Source organism: Scyliorhinus torazame, chromosome 22, assembly GCF_047496885.1.
Source record: "Scyliorhinus torazame isolate Kashiwa2021f chromosome 22, sScyTor2.1, whole genome shotgun sequence".
Lineage (NCBI taxonomy): Eukaryota > Metazoa > Chordata > Chondrichthyes > Carcharhiniformes > Scyliorhinidae > Scyliorhinus > Scyliorhinus torazame.
The window spans coordinates 43,194,016-43,210,272 of record NC_092728.1 but is presented as its reverse complement, the minus strand read 5'-3'; the positions used below and the strand labels follow the sequence as shown (position 1 = coordinate 43,210,272).

General features: G+C 51.4%; 1 protein-coding gene across 5 annotated transcripts in view; it reads left to right on the top strand.

Moving 5' to 3' along the window:
• Positions 1 to 16,257, top strand: part of LOC140399046 (glutamate receptor ionotropic, NMDA 1) — a 370,944-nt gene that overhangs the window by 31,354 nt on the left and 323,333 nt on the right. For all 5 annotated transcript variants that reach the window (XM_072488128.1, XM_072488126.1, XM_072488127.1 and 2 more), the window contains exons 2-3: positions 6,387 to 6,521; positions 14,010 to 14,186. In XM_072488128.1, coding sequence (XP_072344229.1) covers positions 6,387 to 6,521; positions 14,010 to 14,186 — 312 coding nt within the window. The remainder of the gene's footprint in view (positions 1 to 6,386; positions 6,522 to 14,009; positions 14,187 to 16,257) is intronic.

Genomic DNA, 16,257 nt, shown 5'->3' with positions numbered 1-16,257 from the left:
CCTCCCTACCTTCCGGGGGCATCATGATCACATTTAACAACCTTCTTACATTGGCCACCAACTGCCTACCCTTAACAAACCCCGTCTGGTCCTCCCCAATAACCTCCGGAACACAATCCTCAATCCTGGAGGACAAAATTTTGGCCAGCAGGTTGGCGTCCACATTCAACAGGGATATCGGCCTGTAGGACCCACACAGCTCCGGGTTCTTGTCCCGCTTCAGAGTCAATAAAATCATTGCCTCAATAAACATCCTCATCAACACCGGCCCCAATATCCCAGAGAACTTTTTATAAAACTCCACTGGGTACCTGTCCGGCTCCAGGGCTTTACCCGACTGCATGGCCTTCAGACCCACCACTATCTCTTCCAACCCGATCGGGGCCCCCAGCCCTTCTACCAGCTCCCCGTCCACCTTTGGGAAATTCAGCCCCCCCAAGAAGTGCCTCATCCCCTCCAGCCCCATAGCCTACTGTAGAAACCCCTAAATGCCTTATTCACCCCTGCTGAATCTCCAATCAGGTTCCCATCTTCGTCATTTACTTTCCCTATCTCCCTGGCTGCCTCCATTTTTCTAAGCTGCTGTGCAAGCATCCTGCTGGCCTTCTCTCCGTGCTCATAGATCTCCCCCCTCGCCTTTCTCAGCTGCTCCACCGCCCTCCGTGTGGCTAACAAGCCGAACTCCGCCTGTAGCCTTTCCCTTAAAAGCCCTGCCTCTGGGGTATCCACATACCTCCTATCGATCTGTAGTATCTCCTTCACCACTCGGTCCGTCTCTGCCCTGTCCACCTTCTCCCTATGGGCCCGTATCGAGATCAGCTCCCCTCTGACCACCGCCTTCAGTGCTTCCCAGACCATCGCTGCTGAAATTTCCCCCATGTCGTTGACCTGCAGTTAGTTCTGAATACATTTCCTATACGCTCGCGCACCCCTTCGTCAGCCAAAAGTTCCATATCTAACCTCCAGTGCGGGCGCTGGTTACTGTCTTTACTAACCTGCAGGTCAACCCAGTGTGGAGCATGGTCTGAGATTGTGATCGCCGAGTACCCCGTGTCCACCACCCCTGCCAGTAAGGCCCTGTTCAAAATGAAGAAATCGATCCGGGAGTACACTTTATGCACAGAGAACAAAGAACATAGAACATTACAGCGCAGTACAGGCACTTCGGCTCTCGATGTTGGGTCGACCTGTGAAACCACTCTAAAGCCCATCTACACTATTCCCTTATCGTCCATATGTCTATCCAATGACCATTTGAATGCCCTTAGTGTTGGCGAGTCCACTACTGTTGCAGGCAGGGCATTCCACACCCTTACTACTCTCTGAGTAAAGAACCTACCTCTGACATCTGTCCTATATCTATCTCCCCTCAATTTAAAGCTATGTCCCCTCGTGCTAGACATCACCATCCGAGGAAAAAGGCTCTCACTGTCCACCCTATCTAATCCTCTGATCATCTTGTATGCCTCAATTGAGTCACCTCTTAACCTTCTTCTCTCTAACGAAAACGACCTCAAGTCCCTCAGCCTTTCCTCATAAGATCTTCCCTCCATACCAGGCAACATTCTGGTAAATCTCCTCTGCACCATTTCCAATGCTTCCACATCCTTCCTATAATGCGGCGACCAGAATTGCACGCAATACTCCAAATGCGGCCGCACCAGAGTTTTGTACAGCTGCAACATGACCTCATGGGTCCGAAACTCAATCCCTCTACCAATAAAAGCTAACACACCTTACGCCTTCTTAACAACCCTCTCAACCTGGGTGGCAACTTTCAGGGATCTATGTACATGGACACCGAGATCACTCTGCTCATCCACACTGCCAAGAATCTTACCATTAGCCCAATACTCTCCTGGGAGTGTTTGATGGAGACAGTGTAGAGAGAGCCCTGCTCGATATCTGACCCCATGCTGTACCTGTCCTGGCAGTGTTTGAGAGGGACAGTGTAGACGGAGCTTTACTCTGTATCTTGTCTTCCTGTTATTCCTTCAAAAATGAATCACCTCACACTTTTCTGCATTAAACTCCATTTGCCACCTCTCAGCCCAGCGCTGCAGCTTATCTATGTCTCTCTGTAGCTTGTAACATCCTTCCGCACTGTCCACAACTCCACCAACTTTAGTGTCATCTGCAAATTTACTCACCCATCCTTCTACGCCCTCCTCCAGGTCATTTATACTCATGTATGGGTAGAAGAAGAACTCCTTCCCCCTCGGCTGCCCAAATCTCCATGGATCCACCCCCCCATCTGCTCCATGAACCCTTTTAGTTCCTTTGCCATTGCTGGCACCCTACCCGTTTTTGAGCTTGACCGGTCTAAACCAGGGTCAATAACTGTGTTGAAGTCCCCTCCCATGACCAACCTGTGCGAGTCCAGGTCCGGTATCTTCCCCAGCAGCGTCTTTATAAACTCCACATCATCTCAATTTGGCGCATACACGTTTACTAATACCACCTGCACCCCCTCCAGTTTCTCACTGACCATAATGTACCGGCCTCCCACACCCGAAACTATTCTACCCGCCTCAAACACCACCCGCTTATTGATCAGGATCGTGACTCCCTCTCGTCTTTGAATCCAGTCCCGAGTGAAAGACCTGACTGACCCAGCCTTTCCTCAATCTAATCTGGTCAGTTACTCTAAGGTGCGTCTCCTGCAACATTACCACGTCCGCCTTCAGTCCCCTAAGATGCGCGAACACACGTGTCCTCTTGACCGGTCCATTTAACTCTCAAACATTCCAGGTGATCAGCCTAGTTGGGGGGCTCATTGCCACCCCCCCCCCCCTTCGCTGATCAGCCATCTCCTTTTTTGGCCCGCCCATGCTCCACACCTCCACCGGGCCGACCCCAGGCAGCCTCCGCCCCCAACCTCCTCTCTGTCCCTTGGCCCAAGTCCCTCCCTCGTCAGCAGAACAGTAACTAGATTTGTAAGATCATGTACACAATTTGTCATGTGAGAGTACCCTTTAAGAAATGGGTGTTTAAGAAATGTACCTTTAAGAAATGGAGCTGCTCATGTTACTGGAGTGATGTCAGAGTGTGGGTGGAGCTGAGCTCCACTTCTGCTTTTTTGAGTTTCAGTTTGAGAAGAGCTGGGGTGTGTCTGTGTTTTTCAGGGAGCTGCATCTGAAGTCTGCCATCCAAAGACTATCTTAATCATTTGGTGAATTCAGAATTATAAATGATTTCAGTATTGAATGTAAACCCTAATGTGCTCCTGTTTAGAAGTTTGTTAAGTTTTTGGATGTTAAAAGGACGGCATACAGATTACTTAATGTTGTATTCTTTGGGGGGTGTATTTGATTTACTGGTTGCTAAGATATTCACTGTTTGTTTTAAAAAGGTTAACTTGAGTTCATAGAATAAACATTGTTTTGTTTTAAAAACCACTGGTCCATTTTCTGCTATCCCATTCCTGTAGAGTGAGCTGTGTGCTCCCCATACCACAATCTATTAAAAGTTGTGGGTCAGGTGAACTCCATGATACACTTTGGGATTCTCTAAACCCTGACCCATAACAAATTACTATTTATTTATAACCAGAACGAATATGAAATATGCAGTTGGTTAAATGTCCTTGAACACCTGACCCCACTTAACGGCCCCACCCTCTAATCACACACACAAAGCAGACAAACACAGAGGGGTAGGAAACGGGTGAAAAAATAATAAAGATTAAGGTCAAAAAAGTTAAAGTCCTTGTTTCAGATGTGTTCGTCAATGCACCCTCTTCATTAGTGTGGGTTAAAGTCTCTGGATTACAGCATGTGAAGATCTTCTTTGCAGCACAGCAGTATCGTACTCTGTTTAGCTCATTTGGCTGGACAGCTGGTTTGTGATGCAGGACAAGGCCAGCGGTGTGGGTTCTATTTCTGTACCAGCAGAGGTTAATCATGAATGCCCTGCCTTCTCAACCTTACCCCTCACTTGAGGTACGGTGATCCTCAAGTTAAATCAGCACCAGTCAGCCATCCCCCTCAAAGAGGAAAACAGCCTATGGTCATCTGGGATTTTGGTAGCTTTACCTTGTCTACTCACAGCTTTCCCAGAAGTGGCTGCTAACCAGCCTGTTCTGGAGAGAGACCTATCAAATTCTTATCTCGCTTGATTGTTTGGAGACTTGGGCGGAAAGATGGCAGATGGAGTTTAATCTGGACAAATGTGAGGTAATGCATGTTGGAAGGTCTAATGCTGGTAGGGAATATACAGTGAATGGTAGAACCCTCAAGAGTATTGAAAGTCAAAGAGATCTAGGAGTACAGGTCCACAGGTCACTGAAAGGGGCAACACAGGTGGAGAAGGTAGTCAAGAAGGCATACGGCATGCTTGCCTTCATTGGCAGGGGCATTGAGTATAAGAATTGGCAAGTCATGTTGCAGCTGTATAGAACCTTAGTTAGGCCACACTTGGAGTATAGTGTTCAATTCTGGTCGCCACACTACCAGAAGGATGTGGAGGCTTTAGAGAGGGTGCAGAAGAGATTTACCAGAATGTTGCCTGGTATGGAGGGCATTAGCTATGAGGAGCGGTTGAATAAACTCGGTTTGTTCTCACTGGAACGAAGGAGGTTGAGGGGCGATCTGATAGAGGTCTACAAAATTATGAGGGGCATAGACAGAGTGGATAGTCAGAGGCTTTTCCCCGGGGTAGAGGGGTCAATTACTAGGGGGCATAGGTTTAAGGTGAGAGGGGCAAGGTTTAGAGTAGATGTACGAGGCAAGTTTTTTACGCAGAGGCTAGTGGGTGCCTGGAACTCGCTACCGGAGGAGGTAGTGGAAGCAGGGACGATAGTGACATTTAAGGGGCATCTTGACAAATACATGAATAGGATGGGAATAGAGGGATATGGACCCAGGAAGTGTAGAAGATTGTAGTTTAGTCGGGCAGCATGGTCGGCACGGGCTTGGAGGGCCGAAGGGCCTGTTCCTGTGCTGTACTTTTCTTTGTTCTTTGTTTGTTCTTACACATCAGCCTTTTTTTGGAGAGATAGACAGCTCTTACACTAGGCTTCTACAGAGAATTCAATGAGAGAAGGAGTTAGAGCTCCTCCATCCAAGCTTCAGACCAAAAGTGAAACTAGAAACCCAACCTTGTCTCTGAAAAACATCTCAGTGAGATCACAGCCAATCACCACTGGTTACCGGGCAAAGCACAGCACTTCAAGCCAGATCATTAGCCGCCAGCCAAGTCAGTCAAAGCGAGTCATCACATGCCACCTGCTGCTGCAATCCTCTGCTCGAATTAAAGGTACAGGCCACATACAAGCTGCTTTGCCTTAAAGTCACAGGCCCATCAATCATCTATGAATCAAAATGGCAACTGCAGAAACAAAAGAAAGGGAAAAACAAAGGAGTAGATCGGAACAAACAGGAGGGCCTTTAGACCTCAGCTGGAATATTGCATACCGTTCTGGGCCGCACACCATAGAAAGGATTTGAACACATTGGAGAGAGTGCAGAAGAGGTTTACAAGAATGGTCACAGGGATGAGAAGCTTCAGTTATGAGGATAGATTGCAGAGTTGGGACTGTTTTCCTTGGCGAGATGAAGGCTAAGAGGAGATTTGATAGATGTTCAAAAATCATAAGGGAGCTGGATAGAGTACATAGACAGAAACTGTTCCTGCTCGTAAAAGTATTAAGAATGAGAGGCCACAGATTTAAAATGATTTGTAAAAGAAGCAAATGTGATGTGAGAAAAAGCGTTTTCACACAGCGAGTAGTTGGGGTCTGGAATGCACGGCCTGGAAGTGAGGTGAAGGGAGGTTCAATCGAGGCATTCAAGAGGGCAATGGATGATTATTTGAATCGAAATAATGCACGGGGGAAAAGGCCGGGGAATAGCACTAAGGCATGATGCTCTTTGGAGAGCCAGTGGTGATACGATGGGCTGAATGGCCTCCTTCTGTACCATAACAATTCTGTGAACTGAGGCAATAATGGGAGAGAGACCTACACTATGGACAAGTGAAATGAAATGAATGAAAATCGCTTATTGTCACGAGTAGGCTTCAAATGAAGTTACTGTGAAAAGCCCCTAGTCGTCACATTCCAGCGCCTGTTCGGGGAGGCTGGTACGGGAATTGAACCGTGCTGCTGGCCTGCCTTGGTCTGCTTTCAAAGCCAGCGATTTAGCCCTGTGCTAAATAGCCCCTAACGGTGTAAGGGAAAGAGCGTTATTAATAATAGGGAGGTGAGAAAGATTGATAATCTATGAGACAATATCAAACCGAGGGCTGAAAGTAGGATTGCTGTTCTGCCCATGGTTGATTTGGGTGAGACGTCTCCAGGTTAATAATGCTGTGACGTTGGGGGTGTCTTGCTTCCTGCATGTTTTAACTTTATTTTGTATGGTTTGTGTTTTCTGCCCCCTCCCCAGGTGTACGCGATATTGGTGAGTCACCCACCTGGCCCTAGTGACCACCTCACCCCAACTCCCGTATCTTACACGGCTGGCTTCTACCGAATACCCGTGATTGGCTTGACCACACGTATGTCAATATATTCTGACAAGGTAAGGAACACCCAAACAATCTGGATGGCTTGACATTTAATATTTAAGTGGAGCGGGTTGCTGTATTTTTCGCATAATCTCGTGATCATAGAATTTACAGTGCAGAAGGAGGCCATTCGGCCCATCAAGTCTGCACCGGCCCTTGGAAAGAGCACCCTACTTTTTTTTAATAAACATTTTATTGAGGTATTTTTTTGGCATTGTAACAGCAGCAATATAAACAATGTACATGAAAATATAAACATAGTGCAAATACCACCTCCCTCCCCAACAGGTCCCACCATTAATTAACCCCCTAATCTACGCTAACCTAACACCCCCCCCCCCCCCCCCCCCCCCTCTGCTGACGATGAATTCTCTGCGAGGAAGTTGACGAATGGTTGCCACCTTCGGGCGAACTTTAACAGTGACCCTCTCAAGGCGAACTTAATTTTCTCCAGGCAGAGGAAGCCAGCCATGTCCAAAAGCCAGGTCTCCGACTTCGGGGGCTTTGAGTCCCTCCATGCTAGTAATATCCACCTCCGGGCTATCAGGGAAGCAAAGGCTAGAACGTCCGCCTCTTTCTCCTCCTGGATTCCCGGGTCCTGCGATACCCCAAAAATCGCCACCTCTGGACTCATTGCCACCCTCGTATTTAATACCGTGGACATGGCGTCGGCAAACCCCTGCCAAAATCCCCTCAGTTTTGGACATGCCCAGAACATGTGGACATGGCTCGCTGGCCCCCCCGCACACTTCGCACACCTATCCTCCACCCCAAAGAATCTGCTCATCCGGGCCAATGTCATGTGAGCCCAGTGAATGACCTTAAATTGGATCAGGCTGAGCCTGGCACATGTTGCAGTTGCGTTGACCCTCCCCAACGCATCCGCCCACTTTTGCTTCAGCTCCTCGGTCTGCGACTCCTCCGACCCCATAAGCTCTTTATACATGTCCGAGACGCTCCCCTCTCCTATCCATCCTCTAGCCACCACTCTATCCTGAATCCCCCTCAGCGGAAGGAGTGGGAAGGTTGGTACCTGCCTCCGCTGAAAATCCCACACCTGCAGATATCAGAATTCATTCCCTCCCGCCAACTCAAACTTCTCCTCCAGCGCCCTCATACTCGGGAAACTTCCTTCTACGAAGAAGTCCCCCATCCTCTCAATCCCCGCTCCCCATCCATCCTCCCCGGGCAAACCGGTGGTTATCGCGGATTGGGGGACCACACCGATGCCCCCCCTGCTCCCACATGTCTCCTCCACTGCCGCAGACTCTCAGGGCCGCCACCACCACTGGACTGGTGGAGTACCGCGCCGGCGGGAACGGCAGAGGCGCCGTTACCAATGCCCCAGACTTGTGCCCTTACAAAAAGCCTCCTCCATGCGCTCCTACGCCGGCTCCCCCCCCCCCCCCCCCCGCCCACCAGCCACCTCCTCACCATGGCTATGTTAGCTGCCCAGTAGTAATTGCTGACATTCAGCAGCACCAGCCCTCCATCCCCCCGACTCCGCTCGAGCATTACCCTCTTCACTCGCGGGGACTTGCCTCCCACAGAAAGCCCACAACAATCTTATTGATCCGCTTAAATAAGGACCCCGGGATGAAGATGGGGAGGCATTGGAAGACGAATAGGAATCTCGGGAGGACTGTAATTTTTACCGACTGCACTCTACCCGTCAGAGTCAACGGGACCGCATCTGATCTCCGGAAATCCTCCTTCATCTGATCCACCATCCGGGCCAAGTTCAGTTTATGTAGCCGGTCCCAATCCCTCGCCACTTGGATACCCATGTTCCTGAAACTGTCCCCTACCACTCGGAACGGCAGTTCCCCCAGTCGCCTGTCCTGACCTCTCGCCTGGACCACAAACATCTCGCTCTTCCCCATATTGAGCTTATACCCCGAAAACTGGCCGAATTCCTCTAAATTTCTCATAATTTCTTCCATCCCCTCCATTGGGTCTGAGACATACAGCAGTACGTCATCCGCATACAGCGAGACTCTCTGATTTCCCCCCCCAGACCAACCCCTTCAAGCCCCTTAAGGCCCTCCGAGAAATTGCCAGTGGCTCTATCGCCAGCGCAAACAGCAATGGGGAGAGGGGGAATCCCTGTCTCGTTCCTCCGGTGCAGCCTGAAATAGTCCAAAGTCGTCCTGTTTGTGCGTACACTGGCAACCGGAGCCCGGTATAGCAACCTAACCCAGTCAACAAACCCCACAGTCCTCAATCCTGGAAGACAGAATTTTGGCCAGAAGTTTGGCATCGACGTTCAGCAAGGAAATCGGCCTGTAAGACCCACACAGCTCCGGGTCCTTGTCCCGTTTCAGGATGAGCGCGGTCATGGCCTGTGACATCGTCTGGGGCAGAGCCCCTCTTTCCTTAGCCTCGTTAAAAACCTTCATCAGCACCGGCCCCAATATTCCAGAGAACTTTTTATAGAACTCGGCTGGGTAGCCGTCAGTTCCCGGGGCCTTACCCGACTGCATGGCCTTCAAACCTCCACTATCTCCTCCAGCCCGATCTGGGCCCCCAGCCCTTCTACCAGCTCCCCATCCACCTTTGGGAAAGTCAGCCCACCCAAGAAGTGCCTCATCCCCTCCGGCCCCGCAGGGGGTTCCGATGTGTACAGCCTGCTATAGAAATTCCGAAAGGTCTTGCTCACCCCCGCCGAGTCCCCAACTAAGTTCCCGTCCCCGTCAATAACTTTCCCTATTTCTCTAGCTGCCTCCCTCTTTCTGAGCTGCTGTGCAAGCATCCTGCTGGCCTTCTCCCCGTGCTCTTAAATCGTCCCCTTCGCCTTTCTGAACTGTTCCACTGCCCTCCCGGTGGTTAATAAAACAAATTCCACCTGTAGCCTCCGGCGTTCCCTTAAAAGCCCTGCCTCTGGAGCCTCCGCATACCTCCTATCCACTCGTAGAATCTCCTTTACCAGTCGGTCCGTTTCTGCCCTATCCGTCCTGTCCCTGTGAGCCCGGATCGAGATCAGCTCTCCTCTCACCACTGCCTTCAGCGCTTCCCAGACCACCGCTGCTGAGACCTCCCCCGTATCATTTATCTGCAGGTAGTTCAGCATGCACTTCCTCAGCCTCTCGCACACTACTTCGTCCGCCAATTGCCCTACATCCAGCCTCCATTGTGGGTACTGCTTGCTATCCATACTAACCTGCAGGTCCTCCCAGTGCGGAGCATGGTCCGAGATCGTAATTGCCGAATAGCCCGTGTCCACCACCCCCACCAATAGGGCCCTACCCACGACAAAGAAATCTATCCAGGAATACACCTTGTGCACATGGGAGTAAAAATAAAATTCCTTGGCCCTCGGCTGCCTAAATCCCCATGGATCCACCCCCCCCACCCATCTGCTCCATAAACCCTTTCAGCTCCTTTGCCATTGCTGGCATCCTGCCCGTTCTCGAACATGAGCGGTCCAGGCCTGGGTCAATAACTATTAAAATCCCCTCCCATAATCAGCCTGTGTGAATCCAGGTCTGGAATCCCCACCCCCCCCCAGCAACACTACTCTAAGACCCAACCCAGCTCACTGAGCTAGCTCACCCAGCTAGCTTGGTGGCCCCCGCCCCCGGCACCAAGATGTCTCCCACTTATTTTTCCCTCACTCCCTTCCCCCCGCCCATGTAAACAAATTCCCTCATGCAACAATCCCCAAACAAACACCCAGCAGCAAGAAAACACAAAATCAAAAGCACCACCCACCGAAACCCAGACAGGCACCTCTCCATCCCACAAAAGTGCACATCAATAAAATCACACAAGATAAAATACAAAAGGGATATTGCCAACATCTACCGAGAAAAAGAACCAAAAAATCGACTAACCCCCCCCCCCCCCCCCCCCCCCCCCCCTTTTTTCCCTAAGCAGAGCTCCAGAAAAAAACAGACACAAAACATACGAGAAGGCATAGCCAATTTAACAACAGAAAAACAAAACCCACCAAAAACCAAGGGGGAGAAAAGAAGAAAAAAAACCCACAGAAAAACAGAAACAAAAGGGCCCAATATATGCCAACAAGTTGTCTCTAAGTCCGAGAGTTCTCAGGCTCCCACCAGTTATTTTCTTTTCGCAAAGTCCAGCGCCTCATCGGGCGACTTAAAATAGTGATGTTGGTCCTCATGTGTGACTCAAAGACACGCCAGATACAGCAGACCGAACTTCACCTGCTTCTTAAAGAAAATAGCCGTGACTTGGTTGAAGCCTGCCCTCTTCCTCGCCACCTCCACGCTCAGGTCCTGGTACACCCGCAGGATGCTGTTGTCCCACTTGCAACTCCACGTGCGCTTGGCCCACCGAAGAATGCCTTCCATGTCCAGGAACCTGTGGAATCTCACCACCATTGGCCTCGGAGGATCCCCCGCCCGCAGCTTCCTAGCAAGCGCTCGGTACGCCCTGTCCACCTCCAATGGTTGGTGGAATGCCCCCTCCCCCAGCAGCCTTTCGAACATACCCGCCACATATGCCCCAGCGTCTGCTCCCTCAGCCTCCTCCGGGAGCCCGACAATTCTCAGGTTCTGCCGGCGGGACCGGTTCTCAAGGTCCTCCACCTTCTTCAGGAGCCTTTTCTGCTGTTCCCGAAGCATCCCCACCTCCAGCTCCACTGCTGTTTGATGCTCCTCTTGTTCAAGCAGCGCCTTCTCCACCTTCTGAATCGCCCGGTCCTGGGCGTCCAGTCTGCTCTCTAGCCGATCAATTGATTCTTTGATCAGGTCCAAGCATTCCCACTTCTGCCTGGCAAAGACATCCTGAATGGCCTGCATCACTGGATCCGTTGGTCACTGCGCTGCCACCCCAGGGGTCCGGCACTCGGCCATACTGTCTCCCGCTGCAGCTTCAACACAGCTCGTTACTGACATCTTGTTTTGCATTTCGTGCACTTCTGGTCCTTTTCTCCATACACCGATGTGGAAACAGTGCCCAATTGCCTCAGCCTTCAAATTTGCCGTTTAAAACCGGAAAAAAGTCCGGGGGGAAGGTCCAAAAGTCCGACCAGAGCGGGAGGCACCAAATGTGCGACTTACTCCTCCATAGCTGCCACCGGAAGTCAACTTTATTTACTCTTGATTGTACAGGATACCTTTAATCTGAATTGTTTCTAACACGACTATGTATTCAGATTGAGCATGACTTCAGCTCATCGATCTCTGATTACATTGTTTCCCTTGTGATGTCCAAAAGTGGTTTGATCCCAGAGGGGTGTTACATCTGGTTTCTGTCATTTCTAAAGTTGCTTTATTATCAAATTGTGCCCCCAGCTCAGAACTTTGACTCCGATTTGGGTCTACACACGGTTCCCGTGGACACGGTGTCTCCAGCTTCCCATATTAACCTGGTGTCAGCAGAATTTCACACCTGACCATTTGTCACCCAATTCAAATGAAATTCCTAGCCATTCTTTTCTAGCTGCTTACTAAAATAACTAACTTCAAAGAAGGTGCGAAATGTTGCTTTTTCCCATATAACTAAAAGTTCCACGTGCTGTGACTTAAAAGACATCCATCAGTTTTTTTTTTCGTAGAATTTACAGTGCAGAAGGAGGCCATTCGGCCCATCGAGTCTGCACCGGCTCTTGGAAAGAGCACCCTACCCAAGGTAAGCACCTCCACCCTATCCCCATAACCCAGTAACCCCACCCAACACTCAGGGCAATTTTGGACACTAAGGGCAATTTCTCATGGCCAATCCACCTACCCTGCACATCTTTGGACTGTGGGAGGAAACCGGAGCACCCGGAGGAAACCCACGCACACACGGGGAGGACGTGCAGACTCCGCACAGACAGAGAACCAAGCTGGAATCGAACCTGGGACCCTGGAGCTGTGAAGCAATTGTGCTATCCACAAGGCTACCGTGCTGCCCCTTTACAGCTATAGCAGTCAAAAGCTGTTTTCTTAACGCCTGTTTGATAAAGGCTATCTGCATTTCAAAACCTTCTTTTGCAGCTGCTGTTAACCCTTTGTGGGATTTTTCCCTACATTATCTCATGTAGCCTTAGGCCAGGTATTGCCAGACTCCCATGTTTCAAATGACATATTTTCCCATTTTTACTTTGACAGATGGTGTGACTGACACCAGGGGGGATTGTGTGAGTGGGGAGGAGGGGGGGCTGTGTGACTGGGGAGGAGGGGGGGCTGTGTGACTGGGGAGGAGGGGGGACTGTGTGAGTGGGGAGGGGGGGGGGCTGTGTGATTGGGGACGAGGGGGACAGTGTGACTGGGGACGAGGGGGACTGTGTGACTGGGGACGAGGGGGACTGTGTGACTGGGGAGGAGGGGGACTGTGTGACTGGGGAGGAGGGGGACTGTGTGACTGGGGAGGAGGGGGACTGTGTGACTGGGGAGGAGGGGGACTGTGTGACTGGGGAGGAGGGGGGGACTGTGTGACTGGGGAGGAGGGGGGCTGTGTGACTGGGGAGGGGGGGGGGCTGTGTGACTGGGAGGAGGGGGGACTGTATGACTGGGGAGGAGGAGGACTGGGGAGAATGGGGGACTGTGCGTCTGGGGAGGAGGGGGGCTGTGAGATTGGGGAGGGGGGGGCTGTGTGACTGGGGAGAAGGGGGGACTGTGTGACTGGGAGGAGGGGGGACTGTGTGACTGGGAGGAGGGGGGACTGTGTGACTGGGAGGAGGGGGGACTGTGTGACTGGGGAGGAGGGGGGCTGTGTGACTGGGAGGGGGGGGCTGTGTGACTGCGGAGGAGGGGGGACTGTGTGACTGGGGAGGAGGGGGGGCTGTGTGACTGGGGAGGAGGGGGGACTGTGTGACTGGGGAGGAGGGGGGACTGTGTGACTGGGGAGGAGGGGGGACTGTGTGACTGGGGAGGAGGGGGGACTGTGTGACTGGGGAGGAGGGGGGACTGTGTGACTGGGGAGGAGGGGGGACTGTGTGTCTGGGGAGGAGGGGGGGGACTGTGTGACTGGGGAGGAGGTGGGGCTGTGAGATTGGGGAGGAGGGTGACTGGGGAGGGGGGGGCTGTGTGACTGGGGAGGAGGGGGACTGTGAGACTGGGGAGGGGGGGACTGTGTGACTGGGGAGGGGGGGACTGTGTGAATGAGGAGGAGGGGGGACTGTGTGACTGGGGAGGAGGGGGCTGTGTGACTGGGGAGGGGGGGGGGACTGTGTGACTGGGGAGGAGTGGGGACTGTGTGACTGGGGAGGGGGGACTGTGTGACTGGGGAGGAGGGGGGGGACTGTGTGACTGGGGAGGAGGGGGGGGGGACTGTGTGACTGGGAGGAGGGGGTACTGTGTGACTGGGGAGGAGGGGGGACTGTGTGACTGGGAGGAGGGGGGTCTGTGTGACTGGGGAGGAGTGGGGACTGTGTGACTGGGGAGGGGGGGGTGGTAGCTGTGAGTGAGGAGGAGGAATCTATGACTGGTGAAAGGTGCTGTCTGTGCCTGGCGAGCTGGATGTGAATGGGGTTGTGACTGGGGGAGGGAGGAGTTCTGCTTGGAAGGGAGGCGCTTTCTATTTACTGACCCTGTGTTGTCCCACAGAGTATCCATCTCTCCTTTCTGCGCACTGTGCCACCATACTCCCATCAAGCTCAGGTCTGGTTTGAAATGATGAGGCGATTCCGCTGGGGACACATCATTCTGGTGGTGAGCAATGACCATGAGGGCCGGGCAGCCCAGAAGAAGCTGGAGACTCTCCTGGAAGAAAAGGAGTCAAAGGTTAGTTTGTTGCCTTTGTGTCAACTCCCAACTGTTACATGTCCGTAGATATCTGTACGTGAACACATTTCTCTCCATTATGAACATGGCTAACATTATGCTTTAAGCATCTACGGTGTCTTGAGTGGTACCTGACGAAATGTGTATTTATCATTCCACGTGCTTCATCGTGATCAATATCAGGCTACGTGTAATCAGCGGCAGAATGAGAGCCGTACACTGGAGCTGTGCAAAAAAAAAAAGCAGCCCGCAGCTCGTCTGAAAGCTGGACCAAGTCCTCCTCTCATCGGACCTGAACCCACCCTGTGGCACCAGGATGATGCCCACTGTCACCACACTCTCTGCCAACCATGCCACTCACTGCAGCTTCAATATGCTCCCCGGGAATCTATTTTCACACTTCACTCATCCTATTCCCGTCCCAATTCCCATTCCCAGTCAATGGGATGGGTGTGAGTGAAAGATTTCAATCTCCCGCTGGCCTGTTGTGCATCGGACGTGGGAAGAGAATGAAGTTACCATTCCTGAAACATTGTGAATCTGATCGCCAGTAAACGTGGAACATTTTGTTACTCGGAGCTGGGCAGTGACAGACCTTGGGGAAAGCTGGTCAAACTCAGGAAAAGGCGTTGCAACATCAAGCAATTGATAGATGAATGAAGCCATTAACTTTCCCACTTGAGAATCTCTTTGAGTACTTCCCAGCCTCATCATGTCCATAAGACCATAAGACATAGGAGCGGAAGTAACGCCATTCGGCCCATCGAGTCCACTCCACTATTCAATCATGGCTGATTTCAACTCCATTCTCCCATTCACTTACCTCCCAACCTACTTACCTCCAAATACCTCCCCCCTCTGCCACCCTTCCCCACCCTCCCTCACTCCCCGGCTTTCCTATCTCCCTCCTTTTTGTCAGGAGTTAGTGGTCTGAATGATTAGGAGATCAATTGCCAGACAGGGTGAAGGGTCAGTTGTCATGTTAGTTGAGGAGTTTATGGCCTGGTTTGGTTCAGGTTAATGTTTCTGATGGATTGGGATGTAATAATCTAGCTAGGTTAGAGACTGGGCTGCCTGATGAGGCAGTGCTCAATCGGGATTAGTGATTACTAGCCTGACCTGAAAGTTAGTTGTCCAACATGGTTAGGCGATGGCGACTAATTCCACTGGGGGTTTCTATCTGGCTGTTTACTGGTCAAGCTGGGGTCAGGAGCTAAAGGTCAGGCTAGGATTAAGAGAGACTGGCCCAGATGAAATGAGGGGACCATGGAGCTGATGGAGAGAGGGGTTAGTGATCCAGATGAGACAAATGGACCAGTGCTCCAGGCGGGGTGAGGGGTCAGAGCTCCAGATGGGGTGGGGGGTTGGGGATCCGGACAGGGTGAGGGGTCAGGGATCCGGACAGGGTGAGGGGGTCAGAGATCCGGATGGGGAGAGGGGTCAGAGATCCGGAAGGAGTGAGTTCTCAGGATGGAGTGAGAGATCAGTTTTCCAGATGGCATGAGCGATTAGAGGTCTGGATAAGGTGAGAGGTCAGAGATCTGAATGGGTTGAGAGATGCTGATGGAATGAGGGGTCAGACATGCGGATGGTGTGAGCGACCAGATGGAGAGACGGTTTAGATGTCTGACTGGGCTGAGGAGAGAGTGATTCAGATGGAGTGAAGGACAACGATCTGGATTGAATGATGGGTCTGTCACCTCGATGTAATGTGCGTCCAATGATTTGAATGGTATGTAAGTCCCCATGATGCAATGGGATGAAGTGTAAATTATTCTGATGGAATGACAAGTGACTGTCCATTGAAAGGAAACAGCCTTTCGACCTATCCTGCCAAGCTCCCTCAGAATCTTATTGCTTTCAATGAGGCCATCTCTCTTTCAAATGAATGCTGCAGAATATAAGTCAACTCATGACAGGACAAGCCTCTCACCCGCAAGACCAACTAATGTGTTTCACACCTTCACATTATTATTACATATACCTCTTCCCAAAGAGGAATAATGGGAAAATATTGGGAGGATTAGCAAGATGGTCACTAACCAATCTTGTGAACCTTCACTGCGTTGTC